This window comes from Harpia harpyja, chromosome W (assembly GCF_026419915.1).
Source record: "Harpia harpyja isolate bHarHar1 chromosome W, bHarHar1 primary haplotype, whole genome shotgun sequence".
In the NCBI taxonomy this organism is placed as follows: domain Eukaryota; kingdom Metazoa; phylum Chordata; class Aves; order Accipitriformes; family Accipitridae; genus Harpia; species Harpia harpyja.
The window spans coordinates 9,996,783-10,023,806 of record NC_068968.1 but is presented as its reverse complement, the minus strand read 5'-3'; the positions used below and the strand labels follow the sequence as shown (position 1 = coordinate 10,023,806).

Genomic DNA, 27,024 nt, shown 5'->3' with positions numbered 1-27,024 from the left:
AGTTCCCATACCTTCAGTTACATCCCGGTCAATCATCATCACCTTTTCCATCCCTTTGAGAAATATAAACAACTATATATATATATATGAATATATGTATACACACAGAGATATCATTCCTTTAGTTTATGGGTCATGTTCATAAAATGTTCATTGAGTTCATTTAGTTCCCAACTCTGGGGTCCATCTGTCATACCAGTCTTTCTGGGCAGGAGGGATGGTGCAAAGTCCTCTCAGTCGGCAGAACAGGATGGGCTTCAGTGCAGTATGACGAGCTGGTGACATTAGATGCAGCAGGAGGATGGTGTGCACTGTTGGATTGTTGCATGCTGGAGTCAGTTCTGGTTCCATCACTACTACGCTTTGCTCAGTTTTATCACAGTTCATTCTTGCTTGGTCTAAGTGATTCTTACTGTAGTACTATGGATATAGCCTATAACAATTATAGTAATGATAACATACAGTAGCAGGGTTATGTAGCAACTAATATCATACAGTTTAATTCATTGGCTATTCTCACCTAAAATCAAATCCCCTTGAGGCACACATCGGACTTCCCCATCTTTTCACATCACCCACCAAGTGTATCCAGGTCCCTGAGCAAAAGCAATCCCACAAATGGGTTTACCTTTGCCTGAGGCAGGAGTAACCCAGACTGTCTTCCCTAACATATTTTTTATGAGCACTACAGGGACTTTATCCCCTTCTACAGTACGTAAAAGTTCTGAGCGGGCAGGGCCAGCTCCATTGGCAGATCCTCTGGTGTTGACTAACCAGGTGGCTTTTGCTAAATGTGTATCCCAATGTTTGAAGGTCCCACCTCCCATTGCTCTCAGTGTAGTCTTTAACAGTCCATTGTATCGCTCAATTTTCCCAGAGGCTGGTGCATGATAGGGGATGTGATATACCCACTCAATGCCATGTTCTTCGGCCCAGGTGTTTAAGAGGTTGTTTCGGAAATGAGTTCCGTTGTCCGACTTGATTCTTTCTGGAGTGCCGTGTCGCTATAAAACTTGCTCTTCAAGGCCCAGGATAGTATTCCGGGCAGTGGCATGGGGCACAGGATATGTTTCCAGCCACCTGGTGGTTGTTACCACCATTGTAAGCACATGGCACTTGCTTTGGTGGGTTTGTGGGAGTGTGATATAGTCAATCTGCCAGGCTTCCCCATATTTATATTTCAGCCATCATCCTCCATACCACAGGGGCTTCAACCACTTGGCTTGCTTAATTGTAGCATGTTTCACATTCATGGATAACCTGTGCGATAGTTTCCATGGTCAAGTCCACCCCTCGATCGCGAGCCCATCTATATGTTGCATCTCTTCCTGATGGCCTGATGTGTCATGGGCCCACTGAGCCATAAATAATTCACACTTATGTTGCCAGTCCAGCTCCACCTGACCCACTTCAATCTTGGCAGCCTGATCCACCTGCTGGTTGTTTTGATGTTCTTCAGTGGCCCAACTCTTGGGTACGTGAGCACCTACGTGACATATGTTTGCAACCAGATTCTCTAGCCGGGATGCAATATCTTGCCACAGTGTGGCAGCCCAGATGGGTTTACCTCTGCGCTGCCAGTTGCTCTGCTTCCATTGCTGTAGCCACCCCCACAGGGCATTTGCCACCATCCATGAGTCAGTATAGAGATAGAGCACTGGCCACTTCTCTCTTTCAGCAATATCTAACGCTAGCTGGATGGCTTTCACCTCTGCAAACTGACTCGATTCACCTTCTCCTTCAGCAGTATCTGCAACTTGTCGTGTAGGACTCCATACAGCAGCCTTCCACCTCCGATGCTTTCCCACGATGCGACAGGATCCGTCAGCGAACAGGGCATATTGCCTCTCATTTTCTGGCAGTTTATTATACAGCGGGGCCTCTTCAGCACGTGCCACCTTCTCCCCTGGCGACATTCCAAAATCTTTGCCTTCTGGCCAGTCCATGATCACTTCCAAAATTCCTGGGCGACTGGGGTTTCCTATGCAAGCCTGTTGTGTGGTTAGTGCAATCCACTTACTCCACATGGCATCAGTTGCATGATGTGTAGAGGAGACCCTCCCTTTGAACATCCAGCCCAGCACTGGCAGTCGGGGTGCTAAGAGGAGCTGTGTTTCAGTACCAACCACTTCTGAGGCAGCTCGAACTCCTTCATATGCTGCCAATATCTCTTTTTCAGTTGGAGTATAGCAGGCCTCGGATCCTCTGTATCCCCGACTCTAAAACCCTAGGGGTCGGCCTTGAGTCTCCCCTGATGTTTTCTGCCAGAGGCTCCAGGTAGGGCCATTCTCCCCAGCTCTGGTATAGAGTACATTTTTAACATCTTGTCCTGCCCGGACTGGCCCAAGGGCTACTGCATGAACAATCTCCCATTTAATTTATTCAAAGGCTTTTTGTTGCTCAGGGCCCCATTTAAAATCATTCTTCTTCCGGGTCACTTGATAGAGAGGGCTTACAATCAGACTGTAATTTGGAATACGCATTCTCCAAAACCCACAACACCTAACAAGGCCTGTGTTTCTTTTTTATTAGTCAGTGGAGACATAGCTGCTATTTTGTTGATCACATCCATGGAGATCTGACAACGCCCGTCTTGCCATTTTATTCCTAAAAACTGGATCTTCAGTGTAGGTTCCTTGACCTTACTTTGTTTTATGGCAAAACCAGCTTTCAGAAGGATTTGTATTATTTTCTTCCCTTTCAAAAACTTCTTCTGCTGTGTTGCCCTATATGATGATGTCATCAATGTATTGCAGGTGTTCCAGAGCTTCACCTTTTTCCAGTGCAGCCTGGATCAGTCCATGGCAAATGGTGGGGTTGTGTTTCCACCCCTGGGGCAATCGATTCCAAGTGTACTGGACACCCCTCCAAGTAAAGGCAAATTGTGGACGGCACTCTGCTGCCAGAGGGATTGAGAAAAACGCATTAGCAATGTCATTTGTAGCATACCACTTGGCTGCCTTTGACTCTAGTTCGTATTGAAGTTCTAGCATATCTGGAACGGCAGCACTCAGCGGTGGCGTAACTTCATTCAGGCCGCGATAGTCAACTGTTAGTCTCCACTCCCCATTAGACTTTCGCACTGGCCATATGGGATTATTAAAGGGTGAGTGAGTTTTGCTGATCACTCTTTGGCTCTCCAGCTGACGAATCAGCTTATGGATGGGAATCGGGGAGTCTCGGTTGGTGTGATATTGCCACCAGTGCACCGTTGTGGTAACAATTGGCACTTGTTGTTCTTCAACCCTCAGCAACCCCAGAATCGAAGGGTCTTGAGAGAGACCAGGCAGGGTATACAGGTGTTCAATTCCCTCCATCTCCAAGGCAGCTATACCAAAAGCCCACTGATACCCCTTTGGGTGCTTGAAATACCCTCTCGTGAGGTAGTCTATGCCCAGGATGCACGGAGCCTCTGGACCAGTCACAATGGGGTGTTTCTGCCATTCATTCCCAGTTAGGCTTACTTCAGCCTCCAATACAGTTAGCTCTTGGGATCCCCCTGTCACACCAGAGATACAGATGGGTTCTGCCCCTTTATAACTTGATGGCATTAGAGTACACTGTGCACTGGTGTCTACGAGAGCCTTGTACTCCTGTGGGTCTAACGTGCCAGGCCATCGAATCCACACAGTCCAATAGACCCGGTTATCCCTTTCCTCCACCTGGCTGGAGGCAGGGCCCCTCTAATTCTGGTCAGAGTATCCAGTACTCACTTCTCATAAAATTGACATAGAAGTCCCTTCAAGAGGATCAGAAATAAGATCAGCCCTTCTACTCTGTTTGGAAACTGGAGCGGCAGTTTTCCTGGGAGAATCCCCTTTTGTGGTGGTTTTTCCTCACAACTCATGTACCTGTGCATTTAGGACCGAGGTAGGTTTTCCATCCCATTTCCTCATGTCCTCTCCATGATCACATAGGTAAAACCACAGGGCACCTCGTGGTGTCTACCTTCTATATTGTCTGTCTCGGGCAGAGGAGCGCTCACTCCTAATAGCTGAGACATTGGTCCTTACAGGTGGGAAAGTAGGACATATCCTCTTTGAGTTGCTGGAAATCCTGGGACAGCTTCTCCACAGCCGAAATGCAGGCTTGTAGGGAGGAGGAGAGGTTTTCTTTGTATTGACGGAGTTGGTGAGCCATTTCATCCACTGTCGGTGCCTCTTCGTCTTTCCAGGTCATTATTGCCAGTGAGTTGGCATAGGACGATGGTGCACTCCGTACAAACTTTCTCCACGTGGGTCGTGTGCATGGCACTTCATCTGGATCTTTAGGTGATTCTGCGTTCTCTGAGTCATAATAAATCATCTCTAGCACAGCTAATTCCCTCAGATATTGGATACCTCTCTCCATGGTGGTCCACTTGCTTGACTGACATATAACATCTTCCTTAAAGGGGTACCTTTCCTTCACACTTGACAGGAGTCACCTCCAGAGGCTGATGGCTTGTGTCCCTTTTCCAATTGCCTTGTCAAAGCCACCTTCCCTGGAAAGCGATCCCAGCTGCTTGGCTTCCCTACCCTCTAATTCCAGGCTACTAGCCCCATTGTCCCAGCATCAGAGCAGCCAGGTGATAATATGCTCACCTATACAACAACTGAAATCTTTTCGCTTATCCTGCAGCTCATTCAAGGATAGGGATCGGGTGATTACCTCTGGTTCTGCCTCTTCCTCCTGTTCCTGTGATGACCCTGGTTCATCTTCATCCTTCACTAAGCGAACTGATTTTTTTGTATATTTCTTCTTGTGTATGGGGGCAACTGATGCTGGTACGGGTTGGTTCACTGGTTCAGTTGCAGTGCCTGTTGCGGGGGTTGGAGTGGCCACAGTGCCTGTTACCTTGTTGTTAGATCTAGAGACCTTCTACTCACCTTGAGGGTACTGAGTGGTATTGAATAGGGTTCAATAGTCATTGGCCAGGCCCCAGCATATTGCAGTAATTTGTGTCTCCATGGAATTGTTGGGGTGACAGCATACTTTTTCCAAATGTTCTGCTAGTTTTTCAGGATTCTGCACTTGCTCAAGGGTGAAGTTCCAAAACACTGGAGGTGTTTTGGAACACCACTATAGGCATTTGCCTATACTACCCCACACACCATGCCACTCATAATTATCCAGCCTCAGGGCAGACCTCTGGGTGATCTTCTTAAATAGTTGTTGAACCTTAAACAAGACCTGAACCACATTCAGGACCATGCTGGTTCCTAGCAAGAGGACCATGCTGGTCTCAACATCCCAAGGGTATTCAAATTTTCCAAAATTCTCAAATGCCATTGTAACTAGACTGGGGAAGAAAGGTGTCTCACCCATAGTTTGGCTCTCCGAGGAGGAAAGGTGAATGGTGTAATTATTAATAGTTTCCCATGGATGGCTCCCGAAGTATAGAGGTGATGACAATGCTGAGTGCAAACACCAGATTAGTCCCACGACCGATAATTTTATCATACCATAAGCCAGTATTACACAATACATGAAAGAGAAAATCTTAATCCACCTCCTATGGATGATAAGCAGCAGCACAGGGACTATATACAGCAAGTGAGGTGATACATAACAGAACTCTAAAAACAAGTGCCACAACTCTAAGGACTCATAAATCAACATAGAGACCAGCAACTATTAGACCAATGTAATGAATGCTTGTAACAAATTCATTTTAACAAGCTCTGGTTAGGCTTGTCATTATCTCAACCCTTCGTGCCCCACGTTGGGCACCAAAATGGACTGTCGTGGTTTAACCCCAGCCAGCAACTAAGCACCATGCAGCCGCTCACCCACTTCCCCCCCACCCAGTGGGATGGGGGAGAGAATCAGGGAAAAAAAGTAAAACTCATAGGTTGAGATAAGAATGGTTTAATAGAACAGAAAAGAAGAAACTAATAATCATAATGATAACACTAATAAAATGACAACAGTAATGATAAAAGGATTGGAATATACAAGTGATGCACAATGCAATTGCTCACCACCCACTGACCGACGCCCAGTTAGTCCCCAAGCGGCGATCCCCCTATCCCCAGTCCCCTCAGTTTATATACTAGATGTGGCGTCACATGGTATGGAATACCCTGTTGGCCAGTTTGGGTCAGCTGCCCTGGCTGTGTCCCGTCCCAACTTCTTGTGCCCTTCCAACCTTTTTGTTAGCTAGGCATGAGAAGCTGAAAAATCCTTGACTTTAGACTAAACATTACTTAGCAACAACTGAAAACATCAGTGTGTTATCAACATTCTTCTCATACTGAATCCAAGACATAACACTATACCAGCTACTAGGAAGACAATTAACTCTATCCCAGCTGAAACCAGGACAATGTATAATCATACTTATTAAAAGATGATTCCTATGTACTGAGCAGTAAGTGCTCAGTATATAAACAATTTTAGTCAGCTCTGAATCTAATATTGCTTGTGTGCATGTGGAGGAGGGATTGCTTAAAAATTATTTTTAACTGTCTGCTATAATCGGAATAATTCTTTTTACATGTGGAAGTAATGACACCTATTTCAATGGAGTGATCATCTTCCTTCTCTCTAGCTATATCTGCTTTTTGTCAGTTACCAGACTGGGTCAATAACCTCTCAGATTGTGTCATAAAGTATTAATTAAGAGAGAGAATTGCTGTAGTCAGGTAAGTGCAAAGTGAAAAGAAACAAAGACTGGAGCAATGGCTGACTATAAATTAGCAATTATTGTGACATGGAAAGCTATACTGTAATTTTTTGGCATTGCAGTGTTTATATAATGTCTCCCATGTTTATCTTTGTCCTAAATTGCTTTTTCTGAAACTTTTGCAAATGCAGATTCCCTTTTGGGAATCCTTTATGCTGACACCTTCCCCTCCTCAGACAAGATGGTAGCAACTTAGTTCCTCCAAGGCAGAAGCCTCTGAAGCCCCAGTAATAATTGTTTGCCTTTAATTGCCAGCATGAAATAGGCAGTTAATATTGCCCAAGAAGTAAAACACTTTGTAACCTTTCCAAAGGCTTTACTGTAGAGTTTGAGAAACACCACTACAAATGATCAATTACAAATCAATTACTTTACTGTATCTAAACCTACAAGTAGAAACTAATTATTTTATTCACAATTTTAATAGACCCTTCCAGCAACCATTCTGTAATTAGAGAACTACAAATTATCAGTTATTTTTGTCAATACTTTTAATATAAATGTGTATTTAATGTATACTAGTGAAGATTTTTGATATAACAAAAACACAGGTTTTGTTTAACCTCTGTCATGTTTTGTGCAGTTTTCACTTTTAAGCACTTAATATTTAAGGGTGCTTAGGGAAACCACATCTGGTGATAGTGCATTCCTTCCTTTTTCTTAAATTAACTTCAGACTGATAGGTTGAGGAGAATAGCTGATAGTTGCATTTTGTTCGGTCTTGCATCCCTAATAATAGATACAATACTGACATTTCTCTCTCTTGTCTCATTGTCTGTCTGTCTGTCTGTTTCTCTAGGAGGAGATTTCCTGTCCTTTTTAAGAAAAAAGAAGGATGAGCTAAAAACCAAACAGTTAGTGAAATTTTCATTAGATGCTGCTTCTGGTATGGCATATCTTGAATCTAAAAACTGTATACACAGGTAAGGAAGATATTTATTTTCAGTATTGTAATTTTGATCACTTGAACTGTTAGCAGGTTAAATGTATAGTGGTGTTTAATAATGGCAATGAATTTTAGTGTCAGTGAATCATGGCAATCTATGCATCTTAAGTCCTCCCTGAAATTTTAAGATATTTGCATAGCCAATACAGAAGTTCAGGTATGTTTGCAGTGTGTTCCAGGGAAATCCACTGATATCTCAAATGATCAAGGGAGAGAAGCTGGAGTTCTGTATATTAAAACATTATTAATTGTCTTGACTGCTTTCTCTGCAATATTGAAGATGATCAGGCCTTATGCTTTTGGGGTACCTTATATTCCTTTTTGTTGTTTCTTCTCCAGCTTGACTCTGTTCTGGAGCTGCTTAACTCAGTGTGTATCAAAGGGAATGTAAATTTTTCTTTCAAAAATAAAAATAAAAAAATTAAAAATTCTCTCGAAATATCACAGTATATAACCCTGCTACTATCAATCATATGGCTGAAATATGAGACAGAAACATGATGATAATTCCCTTTCCAGAGGAAATTATAAAATAACATTTTCATTTATAATACTGATGATTTCCAGTTTGCTTTTTTGAACATTTGTAGCTAAACTCTGGGCCACTTAACATACAAAATCAGCCCATTTCATACTTAGCACAGTTCTAATGAGAGCCAAATGGCATTTCTCTTAGTTTTTTATCAAAAATGAATTTTTCTACATGCTGCTGGTCAAGAAGTAGATTTATCTTTAAACATATTCTTCCAACAAGAATAAGTTTAAAATCTATTTATAAAATATAGTATTATTGTAAGTATCGTTTATATGTTTTTACTAGGTTTTTTGTGTTTGACTTGATTTAAGGATACCTAAATAAAATAGTTATCTTATGCTGTTTATAAATTATTCTGAAGAACAAATTAATTGAAACACATAATTAAGAGCGAAGCGAAAATCCCATACTTGCTATGTAAAAATGTAGAAAATTCCTTATGGGAAATCCCAGAAAAGTATTGTAAGCAACATGAGGAAAAATATGATTAAACTCCCAGCATTCTGTCATGGTAGAATGCATTTTAGACTGACTCTATTTGTTAAGAAAATAATGGCATACAAATCAAAGCAATTAATAGCATTAGTGACTTTCACTATCCTCATAAATGTTGTAGTATTTACTCATTTCTTTAACTGTTGGATCAATGTTTGATGAGAAGGCCCTATTTAGATCTCATGTGTTCTTAGAAAATAAAATCAAGGGGGAAAGAAATAACTAAATAACTAAACTATATTGGAAGTGTATTGTGTAATGTCTTACTTGGTAATTATGATTACTGAAAAAGATTACTGTTTTTATTCAATAAATGGTAATGTGACACCTGCAAAATATAAACAATTTTAGAAACAATTATTTTTTGAGAAGTGCTATTTCCCCTCCTCCCTTTAAACTCTGTAAAAAGCATTTTGTTGCTCGTCTGCCTTAATTAGTACTGTTCTGGTTACTATAGATGAGAGTATGGCCTCAACATACCTGTGAGAGAGACACTGACAGCATTGAATAGGAACAGTTATTTTTCTGCTATTTAGAGTAAACTTTAAGGACTCATTTATATTACTACTCATTACATCAAGTGCTGTCTTTCTAATAACTTTTTTATATCCCTGATGGCTTGTGGATGAACTGTATAGTGATTGTGCTAAAACAGTTTATGATAATGGTTAATATCCTTTTTTAATTGCTATTTTCCCCTAACTTCTGTCTTCATAAGGTTTTTTTGTTGTTTTGTTTTTAAGGTATATTTGAAAAGATAATAATTTGTGATTCAAAGAATACATTTCAGAGAGAACATGTATGTAGCAATGTCTTAACATATGAGGATTTCATTATAAGTTAGAAAGTTGAATGCAAATATGTCATGTGGGTCTAAAGCCAGGAAATAGAACTGGAATCTAATTTTCTGTTTTCTTAGTACCGTAGACTTTGCCAGTGCACACAGCCTGGGTTACACATACTGTGGTACACATGGGGGGAAAAAGGTCTTTCCCTTCTGTTTACCTTTTAACTTTCAGAATCACAAAAATTGTTTATTATTATCACAGAAGTTTATCATAGAGAGCTGCCACTTTCCTTAAAGGCAGAAACAAAATTTTTAATAAACATATCCTGAAGAAAGTTGCAGTTTCAAAACATAACCAAGTAGTCAAATAATATCTTCAGGAACACTGCTTACTTTTATGAAACACACAGGTTAATAAATCAAAATATGCATTTCCATTATTATTTTAACAATCTTATTTTCTGGGATCTTTAAGATCTTTCAGACTTCTAAGGTTGGGCATAGTGTATGCTTGTATTTATGAGCTAATTGTTCTGACTGATAGGAAAATATAATGAAAAAATTTGAATCAGGATGACAAACAACCAAGTTTAGTGATTTTTAGTAGTAATACTACAGGCACTACATAATTATTGGGGCTTTTTTGAGTTACTAACACAGGTTAATTGGCAAATGCTCACTCTAGGAAAGTAGCTCATGAAATTTTAAAATATGTTTTACCAAAGACTAAATTGCATTTTATTAGGATTAGCATACATAAAAATTTTCTAGGTATGTTCTCTGTTTGAAATGTTGAGGAGCTTGAACATTTGCCCCTGGGGAATGGTTGGAGATCCTTTTGTCTAGAAACCTTGGATATGTCTGCCACAGAAGCACAGAATGTTTATTACTTGCTGGGTACTTTGAACCTATTGCAAACTACTGGGTTCAGCACTCTGGTGCTATGCTGCACATATATTAGAGAGTGACAGGCTACCAGGGAAAAGTCAAACTCTAGTGCTTTCTAAGAAAGCTCTTAGGTGTACAGGACTCAACCCTATTAGTTTCAGCCCCTCCTTACTTGAGCACCAAAGGTGTGACTGTATGGTCTATACAAGGAATATGGGAGCCCTTGTTCCCTCCTTTATGGGTCAGGTAAAACAATGATGCAATCTAGTCATGGATAAGTTTAATGTTGAGACCACATAGATTAGAATGGAACAATTTAATTTATAGTAGGAAGAAGGTTTAGCATTATGAAAAAAGAAAAAAACATTTTAAAAGAACAAGAAACACTTGTTTGTCAGAAAATTCATCAACTAAAAGTAGTTCTTTTAGAGAAAACAAAAAAGGTAAGAAAATTAGAGACAAAATAGACTAAGCAGCAGAATTTTTTTTTTTTTTTTTAATTAAAAGTCAAAAGGCTTTGATTACTGTTTTGGCCAGGAAAAAAGGATCTTAAATAATACTTAATTAGAAATGGTTTCTATTGTGTAGGTTGCAATAAAAAATAAATTGTTTTGCTACTATGCTATGCAGTACTCCTATCTGTTGTTTTAAAGATGTTTGGAACCCTTGTGTAGAGTTTTTTTGTTGGGTTTTTTTTTTTTAGTAATTTAGGTGACTTATTTATAGTAGCATGTGCATTTGATTTGCTGTTAATGTGAAACTAAAGACTGCTCAGCAGCTTATTAAAATTATTTTAATGCCACTTTTTAGTTATAGTGCACTGGCTACACTCAGTTTCTATATTTTAAAGTTACATTTAAATTTGAACTGGCTTTTTTAAATTGCCAATTCAGTCATGCTTTTGCTTAGTCTTTCAGCAGTTGAGACAGTGCAACAACTAATCTGCTCTCTGTTTTCTATTTTCATGTGTTCTATGGTGTTTTAGTAGGTGCAGATATAAAGTTTAAATTTTTCAGGCTTAGAATGCTTAATGTACATGAATGATTCTTTGATCTGCATTTTCATCTCATCTAGATTCCAGAAATCACTAGTTTTTTGCTCTCTCTTTGTGCTGATTAAAAAGCAGAAATCAGTGGGCTTAAATAAGGAAAGCTGCATGAATAGATGTTATTAAAAGAAATAAAAGGAGTGGTTGAAGATATACAAAAGTATGCAGTTATTTCATCTCCATTTAATTAGTTTGACAGATTGTTTCTTGCTTTTCATTTTTAAAACATGCTATTGTTTAGAAGGTTCCATTTTTTTCTCTTAATTAGAAACACAAAATTAGCATAGAGATGTGATGATAATCTCAGTTATCATTATCAGTGATAATCTCATGGGTCAATAAAGACAGTTTAGTAAGTGAAGGAGAAAAAGCAAGTGATGCAAAAGCAATCACTCACCACCTCCTACCAGCAAACCGATGCCCAGCCAGTCTCCAAGCAACAACTACTTTATAAGAAGTCTTCCTTCCACCACCCCTCTCTCCAGTTTTATTGCTGAGCATGACATTATATGGTATGGAATATCAATTTGGTCAGTTCAGATCAGCTGTCCCGGCTGTGTCCCCTCCCAGTCTCTTGCCCACCCCAGCCTACTCCCTGAGGGGGCAGAGTGAGAAAGAGAGAAGGCCTTGACACCGTGCAAGCACTGTTCAGAAATAGCTAAAACATTAGTGTGTTATCAACACTGGTTTTAGCCACAAATCTAAAACAAGGCAACATACAGGCTGTTATGAAGAAAATGAACTCCATCTTAGCCTCACCCAGTACAATCTCCACCCCTTATTCCATACCATTTGCATCATGTTCAGGTCCTACAGTATTCAATACATTCTCATCAACCACCACCACACCCTTCCCTGTCCTTTGACATATGCACAGATATCATTCCCTTAGTCTATAGGGCCATCCCCATTCAAATGTCCATTCTGTTCATTTAGTCCATGACTTGGGCTCCATCTGTTGCGATGGTCATTCAGGACAGGAAAGATGGTGTGTTGTGCTGGATTGCTGGGAGCTGAAACCAGCTCAGGTTGCATCACTGCTGCACTTGCTCGGTTCCTTATGAGGTTCATCCTCCATTGGTTTGGACAGCTCCTGCTGTAGTACTTCTGACATACAACTATAGCATCATACAACTATGGCATTGTACAACTCAAATCATGGGTTATTTTCACCAATGGAGCCTTTTTGCCCACTATTTTTCCTCACACTGCATGTGAGCTTCTAGGTTTGAGGTAGGTGCACCGTCTCACTTCATGTTCTCCCTGTGGTCATGCAGATAAAACCACAGGGTGGCACACGGTGTGGGCTCATGGTTCCCTTTCCCTTGATCAGGGAAAGACAGACTCCATGCAACACTTTATAGCCGAGATGCCAGTCTGTATGGGTGAGGAGGAAGACCTGTTGGGACAGTCAAGATAGCTGAGACATAGGCCTGTAGGGTTGGGGAGGAAGAGAGATCCTCTTTGAATTGCTGGAGCTGGCAGGCCAGTCTACCCACATTTGGTGCCTCAATCTGTCCAATCTATTATTGCTAGGGTGCTGGTGTATGACATTGGTACATTCCATACACCTTCCACCACATGGACCGCATGCACTGGACATCATCCAGATCTTTGGAGGCCTGGTTGTTGTCCAGGTTGCTGTAGATCACCTCCACCACTGCTAATTCCCTCAGATACTGGACACCTTCCTCTGCAATAGAGTACTTCCCTTGGTAGTTTACAAGATCTTCCTTGAGGGGATACCTTGCCTTCATGCTTGACAGGAACTTCCTCCAGAGGCTGTGGATTGTTGCCCTTCTTCTGATTCCTTTGTCAATTTCCAAGTGCCTAATGATGGTTCCCAGCTGCCAGGCATCATTACTCTCTAATTTCTGACTGTTGGCCCCAATAACCCAGCATCGGAGCAACCAGGTGATAATTTTCTGGCCTGGATGATGGCTGTAACCTTTCCATATATCTCGCAGCTCACTCAGGGATAGGGACCCAGTGGTTTCTGACTTGCTTATGATTTCTGTCTCTTTCCTCTCTTGTTCTTGCGGCTCTTCTGCTGCAGAACAGGCTGCATCTTCTGATTCTTCCTCCTGTTCCCTCTCAGGAGGAGCTTCTTCATCCCTTACTAACCAAGTTGACTTCCACTTCCATTGTTTCTTCTTGAATATAGGAGCAACTGTTATAGTTGATGCTTGGGTCTCTGGCTTAGCCACAGATTCTGTTTGTTTGTAAGGTCTCAGATCCAGAGACCCTCTCATCTATACAGACACAGGCTCAGTAGGCGTAGGCCAGGCCCCAGCACAGTGCAAGAAGTTGTATCTCTGGTATAGATAAGGCATCCTTTCTTCAAGTGTTCTGCTACTTCAACAGGATTCCACGCCTGTTGGGGAGTGAAGTCCCACACCATTGGAGGTGAAAACTGGTCTAGCCACCTGCTCAAATTCTCCCACGCACCTTGCCACCCATGATCAGGCTACTTCAGGGCACATCCCTGTATGGCATTCCCAACTAGTTGGTTAACCTTAGGAAAAGCTGAAATCAGATTCATGACACACACCAATATGAGCATTCTGGAATGTTCAAGAAATTGAAGACCATTGTAACAAGGCAGGAAACATCTACCCCAGAGAAAAAAGGGGAGGTGCTTTTGTCATAGCTCTCCCAGGCAAAGCAAAACAAAGTGATAAACAGCATAGCAAACAGCAAAAGCCAAAAGCAGCCGTTAACAAGCCCTGGATTTTGATGCACAGCAAGAGCAGGAGCATACCATGGAGCAGGTGAGGGAACAAATAAACCAGTGTCATGAACAAACAAGTCAACATTGCAAACAGCAACAGCAAGTAACAGATAAACAGGTCTAACAACTATAAATTCAGTCTAGCGCACTCTGATCAAATTTGTCTTTATCTCCAACCTCTCAAGCCATGCCAGCAGCTAAGCCCCCACTCAGTCACTCGGTGACTCCCTTGCAGCAGGATAGGGGAGAGAATAAGAAGAGCAAAAGCAAGAAAAACTCATTGGTTGAGATAAAGACAGTTTAATAAGTGAAGGAAAAAAGAGAAAAAAGCAAGTGATGCAAAGGCAGTCATTCACCACCTCCCACCAGCAGACCAATGCCCAGCCAATCTCCAAGCAACAGCTACCTTGGAAAAACTCCCCCCCCCAGCTTTTATTGCTGAACATGATGTTATATAGTATGGAATATCTCTTTGGTCAGTTTGCGTCAGCTGTCCCGGTTGCGTCCCCTCCCAACCTCTTGCTCACCCCAGCCTACTCTCTGAGGGGGCAGAGTGAGAAAGAGAGAAGGCCTTGACACTGTGCAAGCACTTCAGCAATAGCCAAACTCTGGTGTGTTATCAACACTGTTTTAGTCACAAATCTAAAACACAGCAACATACAGACTACTATGAAGAAAGTTAGCTCCATCCCAACCAGACCCAGTACAAGAAGATTAGCATAGACATGTGATAATCTCAGTTGGTTCAATGAGCGTTTATGACCGATCTTCTTTTCCAGTATTTGATTGCATATGTTGAATGCATTTGTCCATAATTTAGTTTTAGTTTCCAAACCAACCCTGTGGCAATACAGGAGAAAAGATGCAGGTATGTGGTTCAGAGAATTTGAATATATTTGCTGTTTGTTTTATTTTCCCCTCTCCTTACCCACCATCTTGTCTTAATGAAAATAATTCAAATTATTATTGGATAAAATATTTTAATATTGATAGAAGCAGTTATGTTCTGTTTTTTCTCTGTTTTTATCATTTGATAGTTAGTAAAACCTCTTAAAATCAAAGGGACAGTTAAGTTTTGAAAATATTATTTCTGTATGAAAATTTTGTTCCAGCTGTATCTACAAGTAAAACATACATGATTCTAATTGAAACTAGCAGAAATATTTTTTTTATTTTTCTGTTAATTACTTTGCGCATTGACAGTGTTTTGTACACAGTTTCACTGTTTTACTTGAGAAGTAAATTGATTTTTCCCCTGTGGAAGGGGTTTACAAACAAATTAAGAACCAGCTTATTTTTTAAAATAATGTAAACAAAATTCAAGATGAATTATTAGGAGTATGCTATAATAAAAGTTTGAATCTTAAAAGTAATTAATTAATAAACATTCCCAGTGCCAGTTTTTCACTGAAGTTATCAGCAATAGCCTTCAACTATGCATCTGCCAGATATAGCATAGAGTTGGTATCAGATTCAAATCACTTATTTTCCTTATACACACCATGCATATGAGAAGATGGGTACAAACAGCAATCAAGGTATATTCCTTACTCAAGCTTTCCTTTCAGTCACTAGAGTTAATGTTCTGGAAGTCTCTCATATCTTGAATTAAAGAAGACTTATTCAATAGTGAGATGATCAAGTTCTGTGGTCTAGTTCTTCCATATATTTATTCAAATTACTACTGCTTCTTTTTTTGTATTTCATGGTGAGATAATCAAGCTCTTCGGTCCAGTTCTTCCATGTCATTATTCATATTACTACTGCTTCTTTTTTACTTACTCTGAATCTTTTATTTCTCCCTGGGTTAGTGGTTCAGTTACTACACGAATAATATGTTCCTATTCAGTTTAGTGTAGATCCTGTTCAGTTTAGTATATTGGTAGGGATCTAACTCTCTTGGGAAATAGGAGGTGATGGTTTGAACTCCAAAGCTGAGCAGGTCTCCTTCCTAAGGAGATGGAACTTCCCTGCTTGATTTCTGTATCTAAATCTTGTAGAGGATAGGAGCTAAATACATGTCTGTGCCTAGTGTCTCATTTTGGCTAGCTCCAAGCAGTTCAGTTCTCAGTAGAATGGCTGTTTTAGTTCTGTTCTAAAGTACCTTATTGTCCTCAAGCACAATGTGTTTCTTTGAATACTACTTTTCCTCCTGGGGCAGAAAGTGCTTAAAAGTTGGTATTGCAATACTCAAGATCTTTATTGTAGTTTCTGTAATTTTCTGTGCTGGTAATGACTATGAAGAAAGACTACATTTCCTTGCAATGAGTTTGCCTTTCTATTACCTACATAAACTCATTAAGGTTTATTGTGCAAGCTGTAATTTCTTAAAAGATGATATCCACTCCCATAATTCATAAAATTTCCTGAGGGATTATTAAGGACTTTATAAAAGAAAGCAGTAGTGGAAGAAATATTAAATTTATGATTAAATTTATGGGTTTTTTTTCTTTGGAGAAGTATTATACAAACTTAAGTTGCAGATCCTCAGAAAATTTATTAGTCTCTTCTGTCTGTATACTTCTGTGTACAGTTATTGTCATTATTAATTAGCTTTTTATGATTCATTCAGCAATGCATGTAAAAAATTAAATGATCATGCAAAGTTCCTTTTCTGTACCTTTTTTCCATAGCTAGAAAACATTTAATCATTTATTACCGAATCAAAACATTCTATACTGTTGGTGGTTAATAATAATAGTTGATCATGCTTCAGCCAATAATTCTTTCAGAGAATTATTGTCAGTGGTACAGTTGAAACAGCACATAAATGTAATAAATAAGGCTTAAATTTTAATTATTCATAAGATGATGTCTCTGTTTTATATAAAACAATGTTTCAAAGCATAATGTTTTTTACAATATGAATATTTAAAAAAATTTCCATTCTGTTTAAACTCAAAACTGCAAATGTGAACTTCGATGAAAGAACTGTTACTTTCTGTTGGCCACTTAATATAGGTATGTTGTTGTTTAAAAAAAAAAAAGCCCCCCAAATTTATTCACTCTCATACCTATGAAATAATTTTTAGTCAAATTTTGAATTTGATTGCCACATTGCAGTACCATGTACTGAGCTTTCATTTCTTACTATGCATATCCTTTATGAAAATTTCTATATCACCTCTAACCTAATAACTTTTTTTTCACTAAAACAGGATTTCCTCTGACTTTATTAGATTATAAAGATACCATGCAGTTATAACATTGCAGTTTTTACACAGGTTGTTGATTATTTTCAATTTGGTCTATTAATCATAACTATTAATGGAAGAACTATTACAAAAACATTACATTTACGTGGAGAAATGACACAGACTTGCGGCAAGTATACAAGAAGGCTGCAGAAGCCCTCCTTCTCCTAGCCCTATTGTGGGTGGCTGAGGATCTCTCTGCTAACTCTTTCCAAAAAAATAGATTTGGAGAGCAGCTCTTGGGACTCCTAGTTGTTGCTAAGCAAAACAAGGAAGTGTTGACTGTTGCCAAAACAATGCTCCCCTCTCCACACCACTTGGCACTCTGCTTCTAGTGCAACAAAGGAACACTGCAGCTGTCTAAAGGCTGCAGTGTGTGCCAATGCTCTGCTAATGTTGTACCAAGGCGTTTGGAGTCTTCAGTCTGTTTCTGTGCTCCAAGGGAGTGATGCTATTGAGGTAGTCTTTCTGAACAAGAACCTTAATTCATCAGTGGCTATTAAAACTACATTATGGAACTTAACATTTATTTTAACCAGAGTTACAAAATGTGAATATGTCAGAGCTTTGCAATGCTCCAGAAAATTATTTTTAGTAGTTTTCACACTATTGCGTGCACTTTGAAGTGTGGTAATTCCAACCCTATAATAATTAACATGGTGCTCTTCGACTGTTGTCATCTAGGAAGAGAGAGAGGCAAGTGAACACTGTACCATTTCATTCTGTTTGCCATATAGCAATAGACTGGAGTATCATAGACCAGGTTTCAGGTTTTAAAAATAAATGTACGTAGAATATCTTAATGGAAATTTGTCGTGGTTTAACCCCAGCCAGCAACTAAGTACCATGCAGCCGCTCATTCACTTCCCTGTTGCGTTAAAGGGTAAAGGCATTTGGCAGAAAATAATCCCCCTTGCGTTCCAGCTTATCCTCAGATGTCAGGGGAGCTGGGGGCGGCTAGGTTTAGTTTCTGAGTAATGTCCAATTCAGCACTATAAGTCTGGTCACGTAACTATCACGATGACGGATGCACTTATAGCACACTGTGCTCTCGGCTTAGCTGCATTCAATGCACGAGAATTACCAGACTCAGGGAGTTTGGTTGCATTACCGAACTACCATGACTAGATTAATGAGCAGCACAGTTTATTAAAACAACAGTACAGGTTCTTTTGGATTGCCAGTGATAAATACACTGTCTGCAAAGCATGTGCAAATATTGAATACAGCGTGTGAAATCAAAAAAGAAAGCAACTCATATATAGAGATTTCCAAGTTTCCCAGGGAAGCACTCGGTACAGCCGAGTGTTCAAATATCACCCAATAGGCGTCCCTATGGGAGGGGAAGAGAGGCTCAGCCCGTTGACTGATCCCAGAAGTCAGCGATGTCCTCCCGACTTGTCTATGATGGTATCTTCCTTAATAGTCTTCCTCTTTTTGGGTCTTTTTATACTATTTTTCTTTTTATGTGGAGCTTGAGTGACTCTAGTCATACATACCTTTACTTTGACTGGTATAAAGTTTTCTCGCTTTGCTTTTAAAGGTATATGCTAGAAAAAATTCAGAGCGCGTGCTCCATGGGGGGGTGGTTGCACCTTGGAGGTAGGTAGCTTTTAGGATGGAGGTGTGTTTTGGTATTATAATGAGTAAAGTTCACCCAGAGAACATGATGTTACATGTCAGTACCCCAGTACTGGGCATGTGTAATATAAATCAAAAGTAGGGCATTAGGTTGACAGAACCCCCATTATTTTATCTCCTTGCTTCAGTGGATTCAGTGCAGGGACCAACTGTTCTTGTTCCTATCGTTCCAGTTCCCTATCCCTGCAATCACAGAGCCTGGCCGCAGTGTCTCCACTCCGCTCCATCCTCCGTGTTACTTTTCAGAGTCAGCACACCAAGCTCCCCTGGTGTTGCTAACAATTAAGGTTGCAGGTTATGTTGCTTAGGGAACTACCATGGAACCGATTCTTTACGTGTCCACTGTATTCCTCCCTGGAGGTTCACCTTCCCTTGAGGGGGGGGGTATCATATCGATAAGTCACCTCCAGCAATCATTCCACACACCCCCACCCAGTGGGATGGGGGAGGGAATCGGGAAGAAAAGTAAAACTTGTGGGTTGAGATAAGAACAGATTAATAGAACAGAAGAAACTAATAATGATAATGATAACACTAATAAAATGACAATAGTAATAATAAAAGGATTGGAATATACAAGTGATGCACAATGCAATTGCTCACCACCCACTCACTGACACCCAGCTAGTCCCCAAGCAGCAATCCCCCCGCCCCCACTCCCCCCAGTTTATATACTAGATGTGACATCACATGGTATGGAATACCCTGTTGGCCTCTTTGGGTCAGCTGCCCTGGCTCTGTCCTGTGCCAACTTCTTGTGCCCCTCCAGCTTTCTCGCTGGCTGGGCATGAGAAGCTGAAAAATCCTTGACTTTAGACTAAACATAAATCTTAGCAACAACTGAAAACATCGGTTATCAACATTCTTCTCATACTGAACTCAAAAACATAGCACTATACCAGCTACTAGGAAGACAAATAACTCTATCCCAGCTGAAACCAGGACAAAATTAATGATTTTAAACTGGTGATTTGAAATGATGCTGTTGATAAACTTTTGCTGTACTGCTCAGGGATCAGCTCAACAAACTAACATTTCATTTGGTTTCTCTTCCCTTTATGAACTCTCCTTATATTTACTGTGTCTTTCATTTATGTAAATAACAATGAAAAAGTTGTTCTTCTGTTAATACAGTTCCAGTTTGCTTACTTCCTCAACATTTAAACTACTGAGTTGTATAATTCCTAGTAATTCATTAATCATTTTAATCTTCTGGTGGAAAATTTTTCTTGCTCAACCTATTTCCTTTACAAATAACATGAAGAGCCCAATAAGTAAACATGCACTATCATCTGGAGCATTTAAACTTTTGGCAGCACAATGCTGCATTGTAATCTGTGTCTAAACAAAAGCAGGCACGCTAAGTTAGTATCTTAGTTTAAAGTTCATGTACTATGTAGTGACATGAATCTCTAAAACAGTTTATGTCTCATATGCATCTAATGAATATAAAATTCAGGAAAACATATTCTAAATATTTTCACATTTTAGCGTTAAATTTTACTTTTATAATCATAGAATCATAGAACCATTTAGGTTGGAAAAAACCTTTAAGATCATCAAGTCCAACCATAACTGTTTATATATAGTCTAACTAGCTTAAATGTAGGAAGATAATCATTGGCTGAAACTATTTTTCTGCAGTCTGCCTACTTTCTGTATAAGTCAGGCTGTACTGCTCACACAACCTTCCATCCTTTTTCAGGGGCTCCTCTCATGGGACCCTGTTTCAGCAGAAAATTCCATCATTCCTTGTAGGACTATAAAGTTGGTCTCTCCATGATTTAGAGGAAAAAGATTGTGGTATGTTGACCCTGTCTGGAGGCCAGGTGCCCACCAAAGCTGCTCTATCACTCCCCCCACCTCAGCTGGACAGGGGAGAGAAAATATAACAAAGGGCTCGTGGGTCAAGATAAGGACAGAGAGAGATTACTCAACCAATTACCGTCACAGGCAAAACAGACTCGACTTAGGGAAAATTAACTTAATTTATTGCCAATCAACCAGAGTAGGGTAATGAGAAATAAAACCAAATCTTAGAACACCTTCCCCCAACCCCACCCTTCTTCCCGGGCACAACTTTACTCCCGAATTCTCTACCTAGCCCACCCCAGGGGCGCAGAGGGATGGGGAATGGGGGTTGGGGTCAGTTCATCACACGTTATCTCTGGCGCTTCATCCTCTTCAGGGGCAGGACTCATCACACTCTTCCCCTGCTCCAGCATGGGGTCCCTCCCATGGGAGACAGTCCTCCACGAACTTCTCCAACATGGGTCCTTCCCATGGGCTGCAGATCTTCACGAACTGCTCCAGCATGGGTCCTTTCCATGGCGTGCAGTCCTTCAGGAGCACACTGCTCCAGCGTGGGTCCCCCACGGGGTCACAAGTCATGCCAGGAGCCTGCTCCAGCGCGGGCTTCCCACGGGGTCACAGCCTCCTTCAGGAACCCACCTGCTCTGGTGTGGGGTCCTCCACAGGCTGCAGGTGGATATCTGCTCCACCGTGGACCTCCATGGGCTGCAGGGGGACAGCCTGCCTCACTATGGTCTTCACCACGGGCTGCAGGGGAATCTCTGCTCCGGCGCCTGGAGCATCTCCTCCCCCTCCTTCTTCACTGACCTTGGTGTCTGCAGGGTTGTTTCTCTTACATGTTCTCACTCTTCTCTCCGGCTGCAGTTTCTGTGCCCGCCACATCTTTTTTCCCTTCTTAAATATGTTATCCCAGAGGCGCTACCACTATCGCTGATTGGCTCAGCCTTGGCCGGTGCCGGGTCTGTCTTGGATCCAGCTGGCATTAATTCCATGGTACATAGGGGAAGCTTCTAGCAGCTTCTCACTGAAGCCACCCCTGTAACACCCCCGCTACCTAAACCTTGCCACACAAACCCAATACAAAGATTTTCAACAAGTACTTTCTAGGTAGAGAGAGGCTGAAGACCTATTTTTAATTTCTCGTGGTTTCAGCCCAGCCGGTAACAAAGGACCACGCAGCTGCTCGCTCACTCCTCCCTGCCCCCCTCCGGAGGGATGGGGAGGAGAATCAGAAAGGAGAAAAGAAAACAAAACGGAACCTTGAGGGTTGAGATAAGGACAATTTACTGGGACAACACAAAATGAGAAGTTACAACAACAACAACAACAGTATTAATAAAAGAGTATACGAGTGATGCACAGTGCAACTGCTCACCACCTGGAACCCAACACTCTGCCACTTCCCCCACCAAAAGCCGAGAGCACTCCCCAGCCCACTCCCCATTTATATAGTGAGCATGATGTCACATGGTACGGAATAGCTCCTTGGCTAGTTCAGGTCAGCTGTCCTGGCTGTGCCCCCTCCCAGGTTCCTGTGAAAAATAACTCTGTCCCATCTGAACCCAGGACATTATCCACCCCTTATTCTATACCATCTACATCATGCCCAGATCCTACATTTTCCAATTAATCACCACTACTTTCCCTGTCTTTGAGAGATATATATATATGTATATGGACACCCCCCCACACACACAAATAGCATTCTCTTAGTCTATGGGCCATCCCTCTAATGTGTCCATCAATTTTATTTAGTCCATGACTTTGGGGCTCCATCTGTTGTAACAGTCCTTCAGGATAGGAGAGATGGTGTGAGGTGTTGGATTGTTGCATGCTGCCTCTGGAGCTTGCGGCTGGTACATTTGGTGCAACCCACGCCCTTGGCCTGCAGGTCGAAGATGTTGATCTTGAGGAAATCGCTGGGCACCAGTTCAAGTTTCATTACTGTTGCACTTGGCTCGGTTTCAAAGTCCATTCTTCAGTCATTTGGGTAATTCTTACTGTAATACCCTTGATATGGCATATAGCCACTATAGATACAATGACATTCATTGGCAGGTTATTTAGCAGTTAACATCATACAGCCTAATTCACTGGCTATTCTCTCCCAAAATCAAATTTCCTTGAGGTACACATCAAACTTCCCCATCCTTCTGCATCACCCACCAAGTGCACCCCGGTCCTTGAGCAAAAGCAATCCCTTGGATGGGTTTGTCTCTGCCTGAGGCAGGACTAACACAGACTGTCTTCCCTAACATACTCTTCATGCGCACTACAGGGACTTTATCTCTTTCTACAGTATGTGGAAGTCTTGGTTGGGCGGGGCCAGCCCAACTGGCAGATCCTCTACTATTAAGCAACCAGGTGGCTTTTGCTAAATGTGTATCCCAATGTTGGAAAGTCCCACCCCCCCCCATTGCTCTCGGTGTAGTTTTCAGCAGTCCATTGTATCGTTCAATTTTCCCAGAGGCTGGTGCATGATAGGGGATGTGATACACCCACTCAATGCCATGTTCTTTGGCTCAGGTGTTTATGACGTTGTTTCGGAAATGAGTTCCGTTGTCCGACTTGATTCTTTCTGGAGTGCTGTGTCGCTATAAAACTTGCTCTTCAAAGCCCAGGATAGTATTCCGGGCAGTGGCATGGGACACAGGATGTTTCCAGCCATCTGGTGGTTGCTTCCACCATTGTAAGCACATGGCGCTTGCCTTGGCGGGTTTGTGGGAGTGTGATATAGTCAATCTGCCAGCCCTCCCCATATTTATATTTCAGCCATCGCCCTCCATACCAAAGGGGCTTCAACCACTTGGCTTGCTTAATTGCAGCACAGGTTTCACATTCATGGATAACCTTCGCGACAATGTCCATGGTTAAGTCCACCCCTCAATCACGAGCCCATCTATATGTTGCATCTCTTCCCTGATGGCCTGAGGTACCATGGGTCCACCGAGCTATAAATAGCTCTCCCTTATGTTGCCAGTCCAGCTCCACCTGACCCACTTCAATCTTGGCAGCCTGATCCACCTGCTGGTTGTTTTGATGTTCTTCAGTGGCCTGACTCTTGGGTACATGAGCATCTACGTGACATACTTTTACAACCAGATTATCTATCCGAACAGCAATATCTTGCCACAGTGTGGCAGCCCAAATGGGTTTACCTCTGTGCTGCCAGTTGCTCTGCTTCCATTGCTGTAGCCACCCCCCATAGGGCATTTGCCACCATCCATGAGTCAGTATAGAGATAGAGCACTGGCCACTTCTCTCTTTCAGCAATGTCTAACGCTAGCTGGATGGCTTTCACCTCTGCAAACTGACTCGATTCACCTTCTCCTTCAGCAGTTTCTGCAACTTGTCGTGTAGGACTCCGTACAGCAGCCTTCCACCTCCGATGTTTTCCCACAATGCGACAGGACCCATCAGTGAACAGGGCATATAGTCTCTCATTTTCTGGCAGTTTATTATACAGCGGGGCCTCTTCAGCCCGTGTCACCTCCTCCTCTGGCAACATTCCAAAATCTTTGCCTCCTGGCCAGTCCATGATCACTTCCAAAATTCCTGGGCGACTGGGGTTTCCTATGCGAGCCCGTTGTGTGATCAGTGCAATCCACTTACTCCACGTGGCATCAGTCACGTGATGTGTAGAGGAGACCCTCCCTTTGAACATCCAGCCCAGCACTGGCAGTCGGGGTGCTAAGAGGAGCTGCGTTTCAGTACCAACCACTTCTGAGGCAGCTCGAACTCCTTCATATGCTGCCAGTATCGCTTTTTCAGTTGGAGTATAGCGAGCTTCCGATCCTCTGTATCCCCGACTCCAAAACCCTAGGGGTTGGCCTTGAGTCTCCCCTGATGCTTTCTGCCAGAGGCTCCAGGTAGGGCCATTCTCCCTAGCTGCAGTATAGAGCACATTTTTAACATCTTGTCCTGCCTGGACTGGTCCAAGGGCTACTGCATGAACAATCTCCCATTTAATTTGTTCAAAGGCTTGTTGTTGCTCAGGGCCCCATTGAAAATCATTCTTCTTCCGGGTCACTTGATAGAGAGGGCTTACAATCAGACTGTAATTTGGAATATGCATTCTCCAAAAACCCACAACACCTAACAAGGCCTGTGTTTCTTTTTTATTAGTCAGTGGAGACATAGCTGCTATTTTGTTGATCACATCCATGGAGATCTGACAACGCCCGTCTTGCCATTTTATTCCTAAAAACTGGATCTTCAGTGTAGGTTCCTTGACCTTACTTTGTTTTATGGCAAAACCAGCTTTCAGAAGGATTTGTATTATTTTCTTCCCTTTCAAAAACTTCTTCTGCCGTGTTGCCCCATACGATGATGTCATCAATGTATTGCAGGTGTTCCGGAGCTTCACCTTTTTCCAGTGCAGTCTGGATTAGTCCATGGCAAATGGTGGGGCTGTGTTTCCACCCCTGGGGCAATCGATTCCAAGTGTACTGGACACCCCTCCAAGTAAAGGCAAATTGTGGACGACACTCTGCTGCCAGAGGGATTGAGAAAAACGCATTAGCAATGTCAATTGTAGCATACCACTTGGCTGCCTTTGACTCTAGTTCGTATTGAAGTTCTAGCATATCTGGAACGGCAGCACTCAGCGGTGGCGTAACTTCATTCAGGCCGCGATAGTCAACTGTTAGTCTCCACTCCCCATTAGACTTTCGCACGGGCCATATGGGACTATTAAAAGGTGAGCGAGTTTTGCTGATCACTCCTTGGCTCTCCAGTTGGTGAATCAACTTGTGGATGGGAATCAGAGAGTCTCGGTTGGTGCGATATTGGCGCCGGTGCACCGTCGTGGTAGCAATTGGCACTTGTTGTTCTTTCACCCTCAGCAACCCCACAATCGAAGGGTCTTGAGAGAGACCAGGCAGGGTAGACAGCTGTTCCGTGCCCTCCGTCTCCAAGGCAGCTATACCAAAAGCCCATTGATACCCCTTTGGGTCCTTAAAATACCCTCTCCTGAGATAGTCTATGCCAAGGATGCACGGAGCCTCTGGACCAGTCACAATGGGGTGTTTCTGCCATTCATTCCCAGTTAGGCTTACTTCAGCTTCCAATACAGTTAACTCTTGGGATCCCCCTGTCACACCAGAAATACAGATGGGTTCTGCCCCTTCATAACTTGATGGCATTAAAGTACACTGTGCGCTGGTGTCTACTAGAGACTTATACTCCTGTGGGTCTAACGTGCCAGGCCATCGAATCCACACAGTCCAATAGACCCGGTTATCCCTTTCCTCCACCTGGCTGGAGGCAGGGCCCCTCTAATTCTGGTCAGAGTATCCAGTATTCACTTCTCATAAAATTGGCTCAGAAGTCCCTTCAAGAGGATCAGAAATAAGATCAGCCCTTCTCTGCTTGGAAACCGGAGCAGCATTTTTCCTGGTAGAATCCCGTTTTGTGGTGTTTTTTCCTCGCAGCTCACGTACCCGTGCATTTAGGACCGAGGTAGGTTTTCCATCCCATTTCCTCATGTCCTCTCCATGATCACATAAGTAAAACCACAGGGCACCTCGCGGTGTGTACCTTCTATATTCTCTCTCTTGGGCAGAGGAGCGCTCACTCCTAATAGCTGAGACATTGGTCCTTACAGGTGGGCAACAGGACATCTCCTCTTTGAATTGCTGGAAATCCTGGGACAGCTTCTCCACAGCCGAAATGCAGGCTTGTAGGGAGGAGGAGAGATTTTCTTCGTATTGACAGAGTTGGCGAGCCACTTCATCCACTGTCGGTGCCTCTTCGTCTTTCCAGGTCATTATCGCCAGTGAGTTGGCATAGGACGATGGTGCGCTCCGTACAAACTTCTGCCACATGGGTCGTGTGCATTGGACTTCGTCTGGATCTTTGGGTAATTGTGGGTTGTCTGGATCATGATGAATTGTCTCTAGCACAGCTAATTCCCTCATGTATTGGATACCTTTTTCCATGGTTGTCCACTTGCTTGATTGACATATAACATCTTCCTTAAAGGGGTACCTTTCCTTCACACTTGACAGGAGTCGCCTCCAGAGGCTGATGGCTTGTGTCCCTCTTCCAATTGCCTTGTCAATGCCACCTTCCCTGGCAAGCGATCCCAGCTGCTGGGCTTCCCTACCTTCTAATTCCAAGCTATTAGCCCCATTGTCCCAGCATCGGAGGAGCCAGGTGATAATATGCTCACCTATACGGCGGCCAAAATCTTTTCGCATATCCCGCAGCTCACTCAAGGATAGGGACCGGGTGATTACCTCTGGTTCTGCCTCTTCCTCCTGTTCCCGTGATGACCCTG

At 42.2% G+C, this 27,024-nt stretch overlaps 1 protein-coding gene across 1 annotated transcript in view; it reads left to right on the top strand.

Moving 5' to 3' along the window:
* Positions 1–27,024, top strand: part of LOC128136117 (tyrosine-protein kinase Fer-like) — a 194,526-nt gene that overhangs the window by 144,960 nt on the left and 22,542 nt on the right. The window contains exon 16 of the mRNA XM_052775260.1: positions 7,467–7,590. Within this exon, the coding sequence (XP_052631220.1) occupies positions 7,467–7,590 (124 nt within the window). The remainder of the gene's footprint in view (positions 1–7,466; positions 7,591–27,024) is intronic.